At 38.9% G+C, this 21,430-nt stretch overlaps 1 protein-coding gene across 2 annotated transcripts in view; it reads left to right on the top strand.

The window, feature by feature from the left end:
* AMPH (amphiphysin) overlaps nt 1-19,868 on the top strand; it is a 127,283-nt gene extending 107,415 nt beyond the window's left edge. For both annotated transcript variants that reach the window (XM_066557725.1, XM_066557718.1), the window contains 6 exons: nt 1,376-1,486; nt 7,374-7,430; nt 12,222-12,359; nt 13,504-13,767; nt 16,113-16,214; nt 18,702-19,868. In XM_066557725.1, coding sequence (XP_066413822.1) covers nt 1,376-1,486; nt 7,374-7,430; nt 12,222-12,359; nt 13,504-13,767; nt 16,113-16,214; nt 18,702-18,809 — 780 coding nt within the window. In that variant the 3' untranslated portion in view covers nt 18,810-19,868. The remainder of the gene's footprint in view (nt 1-1,375; nt 1,487-7,373; nt 7,431-12,221; nt 12,360-13,503; nt 13,768-16,112; nt 16,215-18,701) is intronic.
* The last annotated feature ends 1,562 nt before the right edge of the window (nt 19,869-21,430 follow it).

Genomic DNA, 21,430 nt, shown 5'->3' with positions numbered 1-21,430 from the left:
TGGTAAGTCATCTGAAGTATGCTTTTCAACAAGTGACTCGAAGTGCATCAATGTAGTCTGCTCTATGTTGCTTGTGATTTTAAGTCTGAAAGAATTTTCCCACATTAAATGTCAGGAAACACATTACCTGGGATAAATGTACTTTATGTTTCTCATTTGAGTCCTATTTCTTAGGAAATTCTCTAGAGTTGTCATTAATGTGCATTAATGCACACAGAGAAATTTTTGCAAAGTATTGTATAATATACGAGTGAATGGTCCTTAATGCTGTGCCAATTCCTGAAGGTCTTGCATAGGCAGACTTCTCTGTACTTCATTAAAAATCAGACTGCTTAAGGAGTATATGCAAAGAATTGAGAGGCTATGGGGTTGGTTTTTTTCCTGAAAAATATCAGGAGGAGAAGGTCTTTAAGATGTTAAAGAATTTCATAGAAGCTGACTCTTCATCACAGGAGATATCACATTCTAGCCAGCAACCTGTTATCATCCGCAAAGCAATTGTTTTTGAGCTTCATATTATGCTGAGCAATTTGTTCATGGCAAATTAATCAATTTGGCTTATGATAATCTGATTGAGTCAGCCATCTTTATAAATCAAATCTGCTGAGCACAGCTTAGAGCTCTCCTCTTGTTAGGTGCATGTATTTGCAGAGTAATATCTCTATTGGAGATTACTCTTCTGCTGTGAGCTGTTTTGCCACAAGACTGAACATGTTGCAAGGCTGGTGATATTTTATAGGTCCTCTTGTTGGAAAACACCCTGAGGCCAGAATTTAAAAGGGTGGAAGTCCCAATAGTGCGTTGATAAATGAGTGCCTCATAGGTGATTAAGAGCTCAAGAGAAAATGCATTTTCATAAAAAAACAGCGGTGATTGCTAGGATTCATTGCTAGTATTCAATCAGTCATTGTTTGTGCAAATAAAAACTGTTTGAGTCTCACTCTCTGTTCATTGCTTCTTACCCTCACTGGAGGAGGGTATATTGTCTGAGAACAGACAGAACCAGGGAGGAAGAGTTAATTTTTAAAACTCATGTTTGAAGACTAGGGTTGGTACACATGTGTGCCAGTTTCAATTTCTGGCCTTGCCAGCAGTTTCTGGAGCATTTTTGAGCAAACTGGGTGCTTTCCCCCACTTCCATGACCTCTCACTATAACTCAGGAAGCTTTCCTTGTGAGGGAGGCATGTAGGACTGGCTCATTTTACACTGATGATGAAAATGCCCTTTTCATGCTGTCTTTTACTGGGACAAAGCCTGGCAAGACTGAGCCTGAAGCAACACTGTGCCAGGCACAGTTCCCTTTCTCCCTCTTTCTTCCCAACATCATATGCTCCTCAACAATTTTTCCACTATCTACTTAAAAATCAATAACAGAAGACTGAGGCTGAAGAAACTCCACCTGGGGAACCTAAGGCTGAGGAAACGCCTGCTGCTGCTGTTGTAGAAAAGGAGGCCGTCCCTGCTGAGCCAGCAGAGCAGGCTGTGGTGAGTGATCTGTCCTCCATGCCATCTCCCAGGCCTCATTGGAGCCACTTTTTGTTATGGTGAATGTGCTTGCTGCATTTCAGCCATTCTTTCCACTGTCATCCTCCATGGATAGTTTCTCTGCATAGCATGCCTCTCCAGCATGTGCCCCTTTCAGCCCTAAAATGTCATTCCTCTTACACTGGGCATCTTAGGCTCAAGTTTGGCTGAGTGGTTGTGGTTTCACAAGTTGTTTGGTGTCAGATGAACTTCAGAATGGGAAAGAATTGGTGCCATTTTTAAATTACATTATTAGCAATTTTCTCATTTCATTTCATATTTAGGATATATTCTCAATTTATTTCAAATTTCATTTCATTTTTAGGATAATATATATCTTGTACGGTCCTTACTACAGCAGGAAAATTGCATTAAAAAGTTATTGTAGTAGGTTTACAAAGCTCAGAGTTTTAGAAGCCAGTTGTGAGCCAGAGAAGAGGACACCAAACACCAGTTCGGAGACTTTTTACAGGTCAGAATTCAGGAGATGAAGAAGAAATTACAGCTCTGCATGAGGAACAAAGCAAGGCATCCAATATCACTGAAAATTAAGAGATGGTCTGAGACAGTAGGGATGGAGTTTGCCTGCTGACTAGCATTACTTTTTATACAGGTATCTCACTGCATATTCGTTTATCCAACACACTAGTGTCAGAAAGTCTTGGTGGTGGATGATACTCACAGGCTAAGAAACCCTGGATGAAAACTGCATCTGTTTTTATAGTCTGACATCTTTCATGCTTTCCTGAAGACAGTAACATATTCAGAGGCTCCAATGAGTTGCTGGTAGAATATGAAGATTAGTACTGAAAACCTGGATGGAAAAAAGGAGTTGTTTTGTGTGTCAGTTCCTCTGCCACGGAAGCTGGTGGAAGATACATAACTGTGCTCTTTGTCTATCAATTTGGTGTTATAAGCGTTCTTAGAAGAGAAGGTTTAAGCTTGCTGAGCTGCACTTGGACTTGGGGGAGACCCTGTGTGTCTTCTGCTTCTAAGCAGAGGTGATGATACCCAAATGACCATAAAATTAGGTAGTTTTCAGTAAGTGCTTGATTACTGCCATATGGATATCAATATTAATCTAATGTACATGCAAATTAGCTGAAGAAAGTGGAAGTATCTGTAGATGCAGCTATAAATGTGGCAGCAGAGAGCATGGATAGATATCTAATTATCAGATATCAAGATACTGAACTCTTTCTAATAGAGGGAAAATAATTCATTGTGTGAGGAAAGTTGGGCAGGACTAGGTGGGCTGTTCTGCAGGACTTTGGGGGAAAGGGCAGATAATTCCTGGCTCTGTCCAGCCTTACCCGTTCTCTGGGGACACCTAGCATCATTGGACCTTATGGAGGGAAGCAGACACAGTGTCTTCCCCAGAACTACATTTAGGTTTAGTTCTGATTACACTTGCATGAATTTTGAGTATTTGTTTCATATTTTAATTCACTTTTGCTTGGCTCCATGGTTCACACTGGAGGAAATTATTTCAGGATCATCCCCTTCTACTGACATAACTAGATGAAGAAAGCTCATGGTCTGTGTAGACCAGGCTCTGGAAACCTTTCTATGTGTTTCCGGTTCATATTGTCAGCTCTGTAGGAAGGCAAAAAAATTAAATTACCTATCTGAGGCACATTTTTTTTTGTCAGACTGTTGATAAAAATGCCTCATGTAAATGTGATGGTTTGGAATAAAGAAAGTGGGTGGGAAGGTGGAGAGAGAAGAAATGGAAAATTGGTCATTGATCTGGAGCTCTTCTCTTCCCATGAGTGTATTGCAGGGAATAATGTGGAAGAAGACATATTATTGAAGCCAGAAAAGTGTTTTTATATAGAAAAAAATGTAAAAGTTCCCCATTTTTTCAAAAGGAAACATTTTTGTCCTGCACTAAGACAAAGCAATACTCTGAAGCCTGTTGCACATCGTAAGCACTAATTAAACAGTCTCTGTCTGCAGTACCATGCATTTTCTTGCTGGCTGGCATGACCTTTTCAGTTGATCCATTTTGCTGCTGAGGAGTTCTGGGTCATGTTGTAAGCTGCTCTGGCTGAGTCAAATGAGTGCAGAGCTATTGGAAGAGAGGCAGAGATAAACAATGCAAGAGACAGATGATTTAAGAGCAATCCAAGAGGAGGAGCGTAGGCATTAAATAGAAGTTAAACAGTTTTGATTAGGTTTGTTCTTGGTGTTTTGTTGCTAATTCAAAATCATGTTGTCCTTACTAATTTGGGAAAAAACCCAAAGTGTTGGTTTTAAAAATGCCTGAAATGGAGCGACTGCAATTGTTTCGGAAAGGTTTTTATTTCAGAGAGGGTTTTCCAGACTTGCAAATAAGAGTTTTGAAGATTAGGATTAATGACAAATATGTTCAAAGCTAAGGAAAAGTACACTGAATTGCAAAAGATGAAAACATATCATTTCCCTGCAGCACTTGTACATTCATTTGCTTTATGAGTGACAGTTTCCTTTAAAAGTAGAATTGTAAAATAATAATTGGCAGTCTTTTATTGAGTTTAATTGCTTCCAGTTTGTAGTGACAGCCAGTCCTCAGCTGAGTTTTTCTGTGGTAAGTTTCTGGTCACATCCTGTTAACCCAGAAAATTTATTGCACAGATCCTTCATTGTAGGAACTTCACAGTAAATTTTCTGGCAGGGTGTTCATTTAAATTATAGATAGAATGGTCCAGGGGATAGGGTACTACTTGCCTGTCTGGGCATTTTGGATTCAGTTTGCTGTTTCATAGTCTGCCTGATCGAGATTGGCAAAACTTCATTAGAAGAGCTCGTCAGAATTGTTGCCTAGGATCTCTACATATCTTTGTCTTGGTCCTTCAGATCTCCAGTGCCATAGAACAAATAAAGTTTTTATTAGTAGCTCTCAACAGTTGATCTTTTTTGGGGAGGGGATGAAAGGGTAATTAAAGGGACAGGATGACCACGTGTGCCAACAGAAGAAAAGTTAACCATGGTAAACAGTTTATGCATGGAATTCTCCGCACAGAAAGAGTTGTTTTTCTGTTTCTAAAGCATCCCCAAAGGCAGCTATAAATCCAAAGGATAGTCTGAAGGATATAATGCCTTAACCACTGGCTTCTTTCTTTTTCAAATAATACTGCCCTTCTCACCACAATTTTTCACATTCAAGCAAAGATGTCATGAGGACATCTCCGCCCTTCTCAAGTTTTCACATTCAATCAAAGATGTCCTGAGGACATCATAATATCGTGAATGCTTATGAAATGTTGCTATTTCCCTTTCTTCTTTTCCTGCATGTGAGACATAATGCTTGAGATCAACTTTTCTACTTCCACTGCACTTATTCGTTTGGAAAAAGCTTCCTAGTGCTTTGGGTCTGATGCCTGCCTGGACTCTGATGTTCTCCCATTAAAGCAATCAGACACTCAGCTAAATGCTGTGGTTTTCAGAGTAGTATATTCAGAGTAGTATATTCAGAGTAGTATAAGCATACGTGAAGTGACCTCCTGATAAGCTCTTTGCAGACAGAGTGAGTACAGCAGAGGCCAGGGAACAGCCTGCAACCAAGTGTATCTAATTAGGGTTCAATCCCACTTCAGGTACTATTCACAGTGCCCAAATGGTGGAATGGGTAGTTTGGGAGAGCAATACAATGATTAGATACAGGAGAGCAGTCAGCTATGCCCAGATTCTGAGCATGAAGCTAAGTGCAGGTGAAAAATGGGAGCATAAGGCCATTAAAAATATATGGCTCTCTTTTACAGGAGAGAACTGGTGTAGAATAGTGTCTTTCTGTTGAAGTCTCCAGAAGCAGATTTTTCTCTCTGGAACTAGGGTGTTAGTTCTCTAATGTTATTCCAGTCATCCTTTTTTCTAGGGCTTCATGCTCTAAAAGTGATACAGTTTATCATGCCTCTCTTCTCCATTTGTGGTTAACTCCATTAATCACAAAATCCCAACTTCCAGGTAATCAGAAAAGCAAAACCCTACTAAATTGACTAGTACACAATAGTCAAATTAGCTTCAGGAAATCTCAAGCTTTGGGAAATAAAAGAAGCTCTCCTTACTTTCACCTTTCCAACTATAATTGTGCTTTTAGTTAATGAGAAAACAGTTATTATTCAAAAATATGCATATGTGTATATTAAATCGTTCTGCAAAGATACCCAAAGCTGGGCTGGTGGCATTCTTACCAGAGAATATTGCTGGGGAATTACTAAGAAAATGAAAAAGGCCAACATGTTCCTGACTTTGAAGTGCAAGATCATACTAATTTCTGAAGGCAAATTGTAAATAGAGCTGCTGGCAGAAATTCAGCACTTTTTAATAGTACAATTAGGGAAGTCATCTGTGTACGGACTTGCAGTTGGACATAATGCTTTTATGGGCAACAGTTTGCTCTGCTCTAGGAAAAAAAAATTCCTCTGGGTGTCTCTGTGTATACATACATTACTAGAGTGTGAAATATTTATATTTTCCTGCTGATATTTGTTTTTTTCTATTTAAGACCCTATACAGCCTCCTCAAACTATAAAATTGAAGACCACATATCAGAGGCTTGGCAACTTAAGAAAAAAAGGAATTATTAATTTTTAAAAAGTTATATAATACTGCAATTTTAACAGGGATAAGGCTCTAAGAGATTTCTTTGGCAACACTAGTGTCAGCAGCTGCCCTGTCCTGACATCTGAGCATGTTTGGGGCTTATGACTGACTGCAAACAATGCTAGGTTAGAGTAGAAAAAAAAAAAGAGTGATAATGAAGTTTGCATGTAAGTCACCATTCTTTTATTAAAAAAGAAATATGCAACCATTTCAGCTGACACTTTAAGGAATTTTGACGTGACAGTTGTGTGTGAAGGCAGGTAGCTGGAGCCCTGAGTATGTGAGGTTTCCTGGCTCCTGACTGCCAAAGCAGACACTCCAATATACCATGACCCAAGTATGTTTGCATAACTTCTCTTCACCCTTACAGCTCTGTAGAAAAATCTGACCTAGCTGTGTCAAAATTTATTAGCAAAATTGATTTCCATAACAGGGCTTTGACTTGGTTTTGCTTAGCAGAGTGTCTTTAGAAATAACCATGTCTGCAGAGAGTCAAACCCAAACAGCTAAAAAAGCACTTCCAACCATTCCATACCAAACCTGAATTTTAGTGGTTTTGACTGTTGACCTTTTGTGGAAAAAGACCTGGTGCTAGTAACAAGTACTATTTGGGAGGAGTTTGTTACTGGTCAGTACATTCAATCATTTGAACACCTAAATGAGTGTCAGATTTGGCAAACCACTAATGTCTAATTTTTTAATGTCAGGTACTTGCTGCATGTACCACTGAATATGTGTGATTCTAAAAAAAAAAAAAAAACAAACCAAAAAAATCTGAACTTTGTGACCCACATCATTTGAACAGCCCCTTTAAATGAGTCCAACATGAGTGGAAGTAGTATTTTATGAAGTTTACACTGAGGCCCTGGTGAATTACAGAAACAGCAGCAGATAATAATGGAAACAGTTTGAGTCACTAGTGGCAGAAATTTGAGCTTGGTGGAGACTGCAAGGTTCCTTATTAAACAATTCTTCAAAGCTGGTGCTTTTATGAGAATGGTAGTAGTAAAAGTCAGATTGTCCTTAACAGTTCCAGTGGGATGATGATAACATATGTAAAGGGTTTGTTTTAGCACATAAATACTTCTATTTCAGATTATATGGGGCAGTATCTTTCTGCTCGATAGTCTATACTAGCTCATTTAGCCATTCATATCATTGCATCCATACATGGCATGCTTCCATTAGCTTGATTAATACCAATTTCTCTGCAGCCATTGCTTCAGCATGTGTAAGGTGATGACCATATTTCCTTTTTATACAGGAGAATGTTGAGGCAGGAGATAAGGAGACAACTGGAGCTGCCGAGAAGGAAAGCGAGGTACATATGAATAGACTCGAGTGTGGTTGTGCTTTGATATTTTGAACCATGGCAAAATATTTGTCATTTGCATGTCATCAATAGGCAGGCCAGTACCATGCAACTGCGACCTAGCTGTGGTATGTAAGTCTAACACTGCACAGATATATCTCCACCCATGGCATATATTCTAACATATCACCTCTCATTCAATGCAGGATTTATTTTAGAAGCTGCCTATTGTAGCAGTATAGAGTGACAAATATTTCAGGGCAGCAAATAAAGCAGCTCCATGGCTAAGGGAGGTATAATGCTGTTTCTATTGACATTTGGAAATACGCTGCATAGATTCCCAGTAGCTCCTACAAATTTCTGTATATTTGTTTACCTAGTCTTTCTGTAAATTCCTTTATTAAAAAAATCCTATGGTTAATCATTTATTTTTCCTAGCACAATATGCACTGAGCTAAAACAGATACTTGGAAATAATCATGTTATGAGTTAGTTTCCTAAAGCATAGTCTGGCATTATTAGATACAGTTAAAATCGAATTACAAAGCAAATTAAAAGCTCAGTGACATACTTTAGGCTGTGCATATGTGGACTTGAATGATTGCATGTTGCTTATATTTCTTTAGGGGTTATTAAAGTACTTACTCTGAATCCTTGTATACTAAAGTGAAACTACAATGTGTTCAAATGTGCACAGAGGGCAGCACAAGAGGATTGGCTGCATATTAAACTCAGGAATAGAAATAGGGACTGGGAAATAACTCCTAGGTATTAATCACTCAGGATTTGTATCTCAAGACTAGCAATCTATATCTCAGTGCTAGAGCAATCTGCTTTTTTTTGTTGTTACTCATTTTGATGCCATGATATATACAAAAAGGTAATGAACTGGTTTCAGAACATGCTACATTCATCTGTCCAGGCTTAGGTTCATTGTCCTGCATTAGGTCTGCTAGAGCCAAGGATATATTTGTGGCTGTAGGGCATACCAGTGTCACTTGGAAGTGAATTTGGGACTCACTGGTGCTGTATTCCTCACCAGCACTGCCATATCCACATGGAAGCCAGTGGAATTGCATTGGAAGAAAGTGCAGAGTGGGAGTGGTAGATCAAGCCCAGCTTGGCGTGGACTACTCAGTGCAAGAGAGCGTTGTGTTGTTCCTTAAGCATTTCCTTGTCACTCCCAACAAGTCTGGTTCTAGAAGAAATATGCAAGAAATGCCTCATAGTTGTGCTAGCACTAAGGCTAAGTCTTAGAAATATTCCCCCTTTATTCTGATACTACTTGTTCACTCTCTGAGAGTGAATTTGCCCATGTTCTGTTTAAAACAGCTGTTTAAAACAGTATTACTGTATGCAGAAGAGCTGCCATAAGAGATTCAGTTATTTGCTAAGCCAGTATTTGACTGTTAATGGAGCGTGGTCCCTTTGCTACTCTGTAACTTGCATAACAAATTATTCAGTACTACTTCAGAATTTTCCAAGACTTTGCAACTGATGCATTCCCTCAAACTTGATGATTGGTCTCTCTTGACATTAGATAGCTTAGCTGTGATTATGACCAACTGTCATAAAAATTACCCATTCCTGTTCTAAATCCAGAACTTCACCTCTGGAAGATGAATGTATCTGAGGGAGCTCCTCTGGCAGACCCCAGCAACAGGCTTGGGCCCATTCTCCTGGGCTCTTTATTGCTACTGCTGAATCTGTGGCATTGTGTTGAGCTAACAGTAATGCTATGAGAGTACAACTGTGTGGATAAGCTGCATCCTGGGTAAAGAAAAATTCACATCTGTGCAATTAAAACAGTTGAGTGGTTCTATCACACCCCTCATTATACTGGTTGATCCTTTTTTTTGCCCCTGTGTGCTTGGTGTAATGGGACAGCTGTCCAAATTTCAATAATTTGAAATTTGGACAGCTAGAGATAGCTAATTTGGAGTACTATTAGACTGCCTAATGTTATTAATTACCTATATAAAAGAGATTTGTAGGATTGGTTTACAGTGTGAATTAAGGTAATACAAGTAGCTGTATTTGCAAGGATGTGGTTCAACACAGCTGGTTATGAATTCAGCCTTCTGCCCTTTTTTTTACTCTTCCATCCTAATCAGATATTTGAGGCTGATAATGAGGTTCCTTCTGTGCTACCTCATATGCCTTTTTATAAAAGCTTTTTTTAATCATCTAGCTTTTAATGGTTTTGTACACTAAGACACAAGAAAAATGATTGTGATTGTGAACTGTGATATACATTTAGTGACTCATGACTGCATGCTGTGAGAGTATCACTCTCTTTCACTGTGGGGCATATGTGAGCCAATTCAGGTAAAATAGTATCCTCCTCCTTAGGAATCCAATCCATAGGAATCCAATAAGCAGAAAAGAAGTTGTTGATCTTAATCAGAATAGACAGCAAGACCAATTTCTGCAGCATGCTCTTAGAAATGCATGGTGTCAAATCAATCTGATGTGCACTTTATTCCCACTCTTTCCTACTAACCTCTTCCAGGACTTTAACATTCACCATTTATTTGTGTATCTTCTTGGATCAAGACTGCTAAAATTGGTAATACTAATGAGTGGCAGACTTGCATGCCTTATAGGAGAAAATGTCAACATCTGACCTTCTCTGTTGATGTTATTTCCTCTTACAATAAAGCATACTTCAGCAGCAGCAGTTTCAATTTAAATTGAATTTAAGTTGCCCAGTGATTTCTATAAATCCATACAATATTGTCTGTCTTCATGGATTCCAGGAGGATTTCTTTATCACATCAATTAATAACAGCAAATAGGAGTAGCGGTGAATATTTAATGTTGCTAAAAGGCAATGCCTGAACAGTGCCCTTGAACAGTTGCTGAGTTCAGGTAGTGAAGTTAGCTTCATCCACAGGGGAAAGATCAAACTGAGGAAATAAATAGCATCAGACTGTTCACTGGAGATCAGAGAGATTATTACTAACTGTGGCTTGACATTGGTACCTTGAAAAGAGGTTTCCTTCAGTGTTTTTTCTTTATCTTTGAGCCATCTGCTGTAAGGTAAAAATTCTGTCTTGAACTTAATTAGATTAAAACAATGAGTTTCATCATTTACCTTCAACCAAACCTTAAAATTAATCCATTTTAAGTATATACCAAATATGCTACCATAAGCAGTATATAGCAATGCAAGTGTTAGGGGGGATGCATGAATTACAAGCATCTTGGTTTAAGACAGTTTAAAAGGAGAACACTGTGGAATGAGTTACCTCCCTTTATAAGTTCAACCAATCCCTTTCAGCCACTAAGAAATGAATAAAAGTAGATACAAGTGAAAAATAACAGTTTCTTAATAAATTAAACAGTAACAGGCAAAAGCCAACAATAAATAACTGCTAGATACAAAATAGCTAAATCTTACGAACCCGTGGGAACAAAGAGAGATCCAAAATGCCAGCAAACACCCTTTCCTGAGATAGCGCCTGACAGGGGCAACTGTATGGGAAAGACAAAGGGACAGGATGGTGTCCGATCCCTCCCAGGAAGGCAGGAGCTCATGGAGCAATTCCAGTGGTAGATGAAGACCCGACAGCCCCTCTGGGGTCAGTGCCCTCCTCACAGCAGGAGACAGCAGGGCAGGCAGGGCCAGGCAAAGCAATTGGGCCGGGGCCACTCACGGCTGATAACAGTCTGGACCAGTGCCAGGGCTGCTCCGCTTCTGTCGGCGCGATACCTCGACTGCAGATGGGCACCTGCGGAATTCATCCCAAGGCAGCTTAAAGCCTCCATTTTCAGTCTCTCGAAGACAAGGAAGAAGAAAAAAATAAGAAAAGAGAACCCAGCAAGGGAGAAGCCTCTCCTTAAGCAAAGCCCAGGTAGCTAGCAAAGAAAAACCAAGCAGCAAGAGGGAGACAGCCTGCCCTGCTAGGGCAGACTGTAACAATGCCCACGATAGCGTCCTGCCCCAGTTTTTCCAGCTGCAGGGTCTTAAAGAGACAGTAACAATTTGGGGAGCAGATAGATAGGGAATACAATAACCTTTTGAGTTACCCACAACAACAAGTAACAGTTTTTGCTGGATGAAGGATTTAGGCAGTTACTTTTCTATGCACTTTTCATCAGTTTGAATAAATCATGCATTAACTTCTTAACACAGACTGATAAGAAATTATTCAGTCACAGCCAGGCTTTAAATGTATCTTTTTATGCTGACATAAGTTTAGATCTTTGTGGTTAATTTTTTTCTGATACTTACCTAGATGTAGAATATATTTACTTCTCCTAACATGACCTGATTTGTAAGTCTCTCTGTTAGAAAAGAATGTGTAACTAAGATTACATGATTTTTGAAGCCAGGCAAGGTCTGTGGTGAAGTAGGTCACTAGCTAGAGAAGGCTTGAAGGCTCTTCCTAAGAACAGACTCCATTAGCAGGGTCCTGTGGACCCCTAGACAGTTTGCAAGCTCCTCCTCCTCTGCAGAAAAATCAGTGGTAAATTTCTTCCACAATACAGCTGAAAGACAAGAGAAAAAAACCAGCTTTGACAAACAGTTACTCCACTCAGAACACCTGAGGACTCTGCTAAATGTTGCCTGGTGAGGTTTCATAAATGTCTCTCTCCCACCTTTTAATCAGTTTTTTCTATACAAGCTTGTCCCCAGCCCTGCTCTTCTCCATAAATCAAGAGGAACACCAGAGAACTCAAGACCATAGGTCAGCATCACACAGGGAGGTCACATAGCAGAGGCTGGCCCATGTTCTCTCCAGCAAGTATCTGTAACTCATATCCTGAAAGGTCGCTCCCTTCTGTTGTTTTTAGGTGATGCCTGTTGGTGAGAGCACTGCGGTGTCAGAAGACAGTGCAGCTGTGGCAGCAGGAGCTGCCACCACTGAGCAGGAGGATGTTGCTGAAGGTGACAAACCTCAGGGAGAAGAAAAAGAGGCTGATATGTCTCAGGTAACTCATGTCAGTGCATGGGAGAGTGTGTTAGGGGAATCAGGACAGATTAAACAGCCTGAGAGAGGGCAAGGCTACTGCAGCTCTGTGCCCCCAGGTTCAACCAATACAGGTTCAACCAGCAGCAAGATTGATGTTCTCTTGGGATGGCCCTAGAAAGGTCTCACACAGGGTATCCTTTCTTCTAAGTCCTTACTTTGGGTTGTGCCGATAACATTTATCACATAACAGGGCTTTCTGGAGAAATAGGCAGAGAAACAATTTGATTTTTCTTATATCCTGGCATCATGTCCTATCAATAGCATTACTTTGTTTCCTGTAAGTCATGGTGGTCAAGCCATGTATCCATATCTGGCCTGCTGCCTTTTCCTCTGCAACCTCTGAGGAGCTGACAAACACCTGCTAGAACAGACCCTGTAGCTGAGCAGCCAGTCACCACCTGATTTCATTGCATACTCTATTTCATCTGTGCTCCAGGATAAGATGGTTTGTAAAAGTATCTATGAACTTTCTTTTTTTCAGGTTGGGTGCTACAACAAATTTTGTTAAATGCTTTTTTGCTGGGATTCATGATTGGTCAGATGCTGCTTAGATTTTTTGCTTTCTCTGTTCCCAGTTCCATTGTTGTAAATCAGGAGAGATCCCTTCAGTCAAAGAAATAGGTCATATTTCCTTGTTTCATCACCTTCTATCACTATTATCCTGCTGAATTCAATTTCCAAATAAAAACAGTACAGTGATTACTGGAACTACTGGCTTCACTCAAACTTGCTGAAACTAAAGGGCAGAGTGAAGGAAAAAGGTCTAATAATTTCCAGGAATGCTGAAAATAATAAAAATTCTCTGTAGGTAGCCCAAGCTACCTACAGAGCATTTTTATTATTTAGTGCAATAATGTGTAAAGTAGGTTTAGGAGGACTAAGGGGAGCAGTGATAAAAGGGAGGGGATTATTCCTTGACATTCTTGCATGAATACTGTTTTCTGTCTTAAGAATTCATAGCAGAGAAAAAAAGAAATTCTCATCCCCATATATGCCCTATGCAATAAACAAACGATAGTGTTTTCCTGCTTGAAATAAAGTACTAAACAGTTTTGTATTTATTTTCTGGGGGGGGGGGTTGTTTTTTGTTTTTTTTCCCCCAGGAGAAGGTCAGCAGCATCCCTGCAGTAGTAATAGATCCAGCATCAAACAACGAGGGGGAGGGAGAACACGAAGTCATCATGAATGAGTCCAAAGATGCCACAACAGAGATGGGTGCTCAGGTCACTGACACTTCTCTCAGTGAAACTTCCCAATCTGGAAATGATCAGAAACCTGCTGAAGAAATCCAGGCTGTACTTTCTCAGGATCAGCCTTTTCCAGCAGAAGATGCAGCTTCAGCAATGCCACCTGGTTTTCTCTATAAGGTCTGCTTCTCCATTCTTCTTTTAGATATCCCTAGCTTCTGTGGATGAGTCTTGTCTGCACAGGTAGTGTTGTGATATGTTGAGGGCAAAGGATTCGTAGTTTATCAGCCACATACATGCACAAATACATGCAACTACAAGTGTAATATTGTGTTGCTGCTTCATAAATAAAGTCTGAGAAGATACATTTTCTGCATGCTTGTTACTGTGCATATATTACATAGCTGTAAGATTCATTGAAGTACAAGAACACTTGAATCTCACCAGATGACTGCTGAAAATTAATATATGGAATAAAACTGCACTGCTGCATAGTTAATCAGGAATATTGTTGATACATGCTAATTATATATCTGATATGCTAACAGTATATTTGATCTCTAAGGTCCCTTAGAGATCAAATATATGCAAACCCAAAGCATTCTATGATTCTATGATCGTTTAAAAAATGGCTTTTTTTCTGGCCTGAAAATCTTTAGTGGAAGTACTGACTCTATTGAAACCCATGGCTACAATTAATGGTAATGAAGCCAAAATGTCATTCAGTAACTTTACTAATAATATAAACTATTATGGTAATCAAACAGAAAAATTTAATGAGGCATAACAGAAGTTCTTTCCTTGGCTGGCAAAACCCCCAGGGTTTCTTGGTTCACAAGGTTCTTTGAAAATACTTTTCATTTAGAATCACTGAGCAGCAGAAAAACTCCTTGAGGATGGATGAACTTTACATGCTTCCTACTATAATTTGCATAGTTCAGACTAATTAGTCCCATAGCACTCTCTAAGTATGCCATTCTTTTTGGTTTATTCTCATTGCTCAATATTTTCTGCAAACTTGTGGATAGCAGTAGGGTAAACACTATGCAACTCAACATGCTGTCATAGTAAATCTTTTGCTTTTCATCCCACTCTCTAGGGTCAGACATAGAGAAGGAGAAGCAAAATACATGCTTTCAATCTGGTTCCCAATGCCACTTTCCTTCATAATTGCAGAGTTATCGTGGAGCTGTCTGTGCATTGAGAAAATTAGACTAGCTATCTTTTAAGGAGATAAAACCATTTACTTAAAATGGTCTGTTACAATGACATGCTGATCTTGCCAATGTTTGAATGCTCACCCCTTTGAAAGGCAGATATTTTTGGGCATATTATGGGCATACCCATCTGCTGCTAAGTGGGAGTTCCAAGGCAATCATGAAGTAGGGTTCCCATTACTCACCTCTTGGATCATCTATTGCAATGGGTACTATGTATCTGACTCAAATGTTTATAGATATTCACAAGAAGAGTAATACAATAATGGCCACAACAAGAGAATGAGAGAATATAAAGTTTTTGAGAACATTTCTCAATTTTATTTGTAAAATCCTGCCACCCCTCTCGCAGATCTTGTCATGATAATGGGGAATGGAAAGCAGTTCCTTACATGGGAAAAAATGACAGTGACAGGCCTTGCCCAAGAGGCAGGACTTGTGGAATGCTGCATTATCATCTGTCCTTGAGATCTTGTAATCTCGGGGAAGGATCTTAAGTTTCTTCTGATAGTCTCAGGAAAATAAACTATCCTTAACTTGGCCCTGCTTCTAAGGAAATGTGTTAAAAACTGACATGAATCAATGTCTTTATTATCAATTTATGCCAGATCAAAGGAGGTGGTTCTATTATTGTGAGATCCCACCTGGAGTGCTGCATACAGTTCTGGTGTCCCCAGCATAAGAAGGACATGGAATTGTTGGAACAAATCCAGAGGAGGGGTTGGTAAGACGGTTGATAAGAGGACTGGAACAGTGCCACCTCAAACACAGGCTGAGAAAATTGGGGCTGTTCAGCCTGGAGAAGAGAAGGCTTCATGCAGAACTCATGGCAACCTTCCGGTATCTGAAGGGGACCTACAGGGAAGCTGGAGAGGGACTCTTCATCAGGAACTGTAGTTCCTTGTAGGACAAGGAGCCATGGGTACAAATTGAAAGAGGCAAAATTTGGATTAGGTATTAGGAAGAAATTTTTACTGGGAGAGTGGTGAGACAGTGGAACCAGTTGCCCAGGGAGTTGGATGCGGATGCCCCAGCCCTGGCAATATCCAAACCAGGTTGGATAAGGCCTTGAACAACCTAGTGTAGGGTGTCCCTGCCCAAGGCAGGGGAGGTTGGGACTAGATGATCTTTAAGGTATGTTACAACCTGTTAGCATTCCATGATTCTATGATAATTTGAATGTACTCATCTATAGCCATATGTTTGCATAAAGATGATTTTTTTTTCAGTCCAGATTTAACAGGTAATTTTGTTGAGAAAATGTCTTGATTTAGATCACATCTATATGTGTGGTGTTTTTTTCTTTAGGTTGAAGTTTTACATGATTTTGAGGCAGCTAACAGTGATGAGCTTAATTTAAAACGAGGAGATATTGTGCTAGTGATTCCTTCTGAGACCACAGCTGATCAGGTAAAAACATGGTTCTTGCTTTTGTTGCCATTTTTGTCTCAACTTTTTTTCTTACAGGTTATAGTTAATGGAAATGTGTATTCAAAATTATGTTCCTGTAAGAAAACACAAAGATTTTACTTATGCCTTTGTATGTAGTTTCATTTGAGACTAAGTGGCACAATTGACTATACCTGGAGTCACAGATACATGTTATTAGCAGGATCTGACCTCTGCATATGTTTAGGGCTTTTTTGTGCTACATTGTATTTTATACTGACACACAGGTACACAAAGATTTCATGCAGAGGATGACCTACAAACTCTGTTACATTGTTCTATATCATCTTGTCAGCATTCCAGTAGAATTGATTACATGATCCCTAAATGTTCGGTTTTTATGTGTGATTTGTAGAAACAGTGCAAATTCACCCAGAGAGAGCACTAAATGCACACAAACTGGGGTGTCCTACAGCCTAAAGGTATAGAGATGGTGCTCTGTGTTAGGTGCTTCTGATAAGATAACTTCGCCCCTCGGAAGCCTGAATCTGAATTAAACAATACTTTAATTTAAGGCCTATAATTTTGTGCTAACATTGTATGTCAGGTGAATTTTTAAACAATTGTATTCCATATGTTAAATTGAATTGCAGGGAAGTATGTTGATTTTGGCTGCTGCTTTAAAAGAGAAGACTGTACTGTACACTATTAGCACCAGCCATTCCATGGGCATCTCTTAGTGCCTGTAGTGTTGGTAAGAAGTCTCCCAATTGATTTGGGGGTTGAGAAGTGGGGGACTGGATCTTGCCTGATCAGGTAGCCAAGAGAACTGCTCTGAAAGAAGAATATCTCTTAAAACAGGCCTAAATACTAATTAAGCATATATGAGCCCTGAGAACTGTGTTTGAAATTGTTTTGCTGCTAGATGCTGTTTGAAGTTAGGTAATTATCAGTCCTCTCAGCTGTGCTTTCTTTAATTCAAGATACAAATTCTTGGCTTTTGTGAGTGGGGTTTTTTTACTTATTTCAAAACAAAATATTTATACTACAGCAGATACATAACTCTTTTTATTGGAATGAACTCTATTGTCCCTACTCAAATTATTCTGTCTTACCTCATAGGCAGTTCAATTGATTTCACTGTCAGTGTTTGCAGAATAGGACACTACTCTAAGGATAGCAAAATATGGTCTCTGACTTAGTCTATTTTTTGCTAGGATATTGGGTGTTAAATACATGATAATGCTTGGTGAGTCCATGAAGTGTAATTTTTCTTCTGGGTATGCACTGAAATTCCCATTAGCATTAATTGAAGTAAATTGTGTGCAGTGATGGAGAAAATAAACCTTTATGTATTCATGTTTCTGAAGCCATTCTTTTCTTATATTTATTGCACATTACATATTTCCCCTTCATGTTTAACATCACCATAAAGCTCAATACTTTTGTCTTTTGCCCGATACTTTGTTGATTTTTATAAAGGCTTATCTTTGTTATTCTTTATTCTCCTTCAAAAATGACCTGTCTAAAGCCGTAATTCCAATACACCTGGTAACATCAACCTCCATTTGAAGCCAGTGGCTTTTTCCATTAGACTTGTGTTGAAGTTATTATCCAGTAAAACTGTGTATTCCTTTCTACGGTCTATATTGCCTATGCTGAAGAGCTGCAGTTCCTCTACCTCTTAGATATTCCACATGCCTCACTTAAATGTACACAGTCAATGTCACAGATAAGCTTGATCTGTTTTAGTGATGCTTATTTGGGGCAGAGAGCCCCCACCAGCACACACAGCCACCCCATAATCATGATTTGATGGTGTATGTGGTGATCTGTTCAAGCTGTTCTATCTGCATATGTACTGTCTGTACAATAATAATATGACAACATTAGAAGTTCTGTTTGCCATGGCTTTGCTTCAGTTCCTTTTCTTTAAAGGAAAAAGATACAGAGTTTCTTAGTGAAATGAGAGTAGATTGGTCATTTTTTAAAATACAAAATTATTTTATTCTAGGTAGAATTTATCACACTGGAGAGAATCCAGTACTTTCCAATATGAAATCTCTCTTTTGTTTGCTTGGACAGCTGCTGATTTGTTGATATTTTGCTTATCTATCAAGTATTGGTTTATGTTTCCAGGAATTTTTTGAAAAATAATTACATACTTTCTGGAGATAGTAACTCCTGAGACTGCAAGAACTGTTCTTTCTTCTGACTGTTGATACATGAATGAGAGAAAAAATATCTCAGAGGAAAAAAATTAGGATTCAGAACCATTCTTCCCCCACCTAGATGGGCTAAAGGCTATCGTGTGCTTGCAGTCACTTGGTGTCACAAAATTGTAGTCCGGTAGAACAGAGATTATCATCTGTACAAAATTAGAGGCAGCTTTTTAACCAAAACACCAAATCCTTTTAGCCATGTTTTTCTGAAACATCTTAAGTCTGAAGATCATAGTGAGGAATGGGATACCTAAAATTTAAGAGTCTCTGTCTTTTTTCTTTGCAGGAGGCTGGCTGGTTGACTGGCATTAAGGAATCCGAGTGGCTTCAGTACAGAGATGCAAATAGTTATAAAGGACTTTTCCCAGAGAACTTCACACGCCAGCTGGAGTAGTTCTTCCAGGCAGACAAATATAGTATGAAGCTCAGTCAGTAGGTTTTTAACCTCTTTGAAACACGGGAGCCCACCTTTTTGTTGTTTAAGCTGTTAATGGTTTACAGACTGGTGCCAGACAAAGCTAGTTGAAACATATCAAATGAGCATGAGTGCAAACAGTTAAGCTGTAATTTCTGAAGCAGTACATGGGAAAAAAAACCAGATAAAAATGAAATGTCCTTATTTGTTCACGAGTATGTGGCAACAGGTTTGTTTGTGCTTTGTCAGAGCTATGGTGATCCTGTATTTGATCCTTTCCCAAGAAATCTGAAATTAGCTTCCTCAATACCAAAACCTTAACTTCTCTGCACTAAGTGTATTGTATTCCGTTGCACTGCAGAAGATTTAATTAATTATCCTGTAGTTATAAGGTCAAACTATTACAAGTTCCATATGTTAAAAAGATAGTTAACTACTGCAACGTTTTTCAGTGTTATTTTTGGACATGCATAATATATATACACAAGAACTTATATGTGTATATATAAGTGCATATGGCTATATGCATTTTCACAACTTCATTGTAGCTCTTTGGCTGTGTAGTATCATCCAGTACATGCATTGCTTTTTCATTGTCTGGCATTACAGGAAACAGTTTTGTTCAAAGCAAAACTAACTACTCCATTGCCAAAACATGATACAATATGTGCGTTCGTAATGTGGAATTTTCATTCTTAGATGATGAATAGCATCATGTTCAAAGCTGCTAACCTTTGAGAAGGCATGGCTCAGTCTCCTCTTCCAGCTGCAGTAGTTACAATGAGATAACCTGGAGGGGGGAGTTGTTATGATGCTAATCTACACTTTTTTATTTAATTGGCTGAATACATTTTCAAAAAAAACCAGAACTAATCTCTGAGAATAAATAAACACAATATATTTTCACTATATGTATTTATGCAGCATACCTTCACAGAACCTTTTAAAGTAAGATATAGATATCCTGTATCAAAAAGTCATCTGTAACTTATGTTTTCCAGTGCTGTGTCATTAAAAATAAACCCTTGTTCCAAAGAAGCTGTTTCTTCTGTGGTGCTTTTGAAGTTTTGTAAGAAGTCCATATAATTTATACATTGTATTATATAATCTAATCTTAATACCTCTTTTTCCAAAGGAATATAGCATAACAGGTGCAACCTCTAAATTCTTGTTCTCAACCCAAGTTGTGGCTAGAGTTCCAAAAAGTCTGAACCCCAGCTCAGTATGTCTCTCTGCTGCTCTTCCTGTTCCCAGCTCTGACCACCAGCTAATATCTGTCCAGTAAGAAAGGGAGATTTTCTGTATTTAACCATCACTCAAGCTGAAGATCTCTGTATCTTATTGATTCTTCACTTGTCCACTTTTTTCATAAGTAAGTTTTCTATAAATCTGCTCCATTATGTTTGCTGAGGCATGGAAGCTGCAAATATTTAGGAATATCTATATTTTCCTCAGAATTCAGTTATTTTTCATTAAACATTTTTCATCTCGTATGCAAACAATATGTGTTTCTACTCCATTCCTAATTTGCTAAATCTCAGTTGAAGAAACTGTGCTTCTTGAAGAAGAGGAGGGTTGATTTTCTCTGTTTTTCAGGGTCTCTCTCATTAGGTTTCAAAGGTAAGTCCAATGATAGCTGTGTTTTGTGAAGAGGCTGAATGGCTCAGTTGTGAAGGCTGGGATTTTGGATTTGAAATATCCAGTGAGTCTAAGGAGGTTACAGGAAAGCATTCTGGTTTTCTGTTCTTTCCTTCAACAGGTTTGATCTCGGGCCAAGATCTCTCCAAGGACAAAACTTGCTTTTGGTTTTCTTCTTACAATAAATTCCAGACTTCAGCATGCCATTTTGAGGTGGTCATAGTAACCTATTACACTTGGTTTACAGTGATACTCGTGATAACCTCCAGGCTAGCTTCTTGCTTAACTGCGTCTCAACACTTACATTTCAGTAATGGCTGCTCTACGTATCACTGGAAAAGCCCAGCACTGTACAATGGAGCTTCATTTTCCCTGTGGACACCGTGTCACCACCTCTTTGAAAGGGACCTACTGTCAAGTGAGATTGTTATGTGTGACAGTCCTAACCCTAAGGTCATTATGATCAGACCAAAGCATTGCTATGATCAGCCAAATGTATTATTTTACCAGGTGTCCATCACATGCAGTTACTATTATTAGGGGCCCTCTTGGTTTTAGAAGTATTGATGTCAAAGTCAAACACCTTTGGTCTTGATTCTTCTAATCTCCTTGGTCACAGCGCAATGTGACAGATTCACAGAGGGTTTTCAAGTACACTTAAGATTGTACATAGATAGAAAAGGTCTCTGGCCTACAGCAAAGAGCTTTCATGGTATTGTCATCATTTGTTGGCAACAAGATGTACTGGTAATGTTCCAAAAGCTGTGGTATCACTCATGTTGTGTAATTTAAATGTTGCAGGTTACTGTGTATATGGCATACCATTCTGACATTGAGTATGTCTTCACATCTAACATACATAACCCAGAGCCACAAGTGTCTTGCAGAAAGGATGAGGAAAATTATTGTTTGCAAAATTCCATATACTAGGATGATACACTCTTATGTCTACAGCTCATGAG

Source organism: Molothrus aeneus, chromosome 1 (genome assembly GCF_037042795.1).
Source record: "Molothrus aeneus isolate 106 chromosome 1, BPBGC_Maene_1.0, whole genome shotgun sequence".
Lineage (NCBI taxonomy): Eukaryota > Metazoa > Chordata > Aves > Passeriformes > Icteridae > Molothrus > Molothrus aeneus.
The sequence above is the reverse complement of the archived record's forward strand: the minus strand, read 5'-3'. Positions and strand labels throughout refer to the sequence as shown.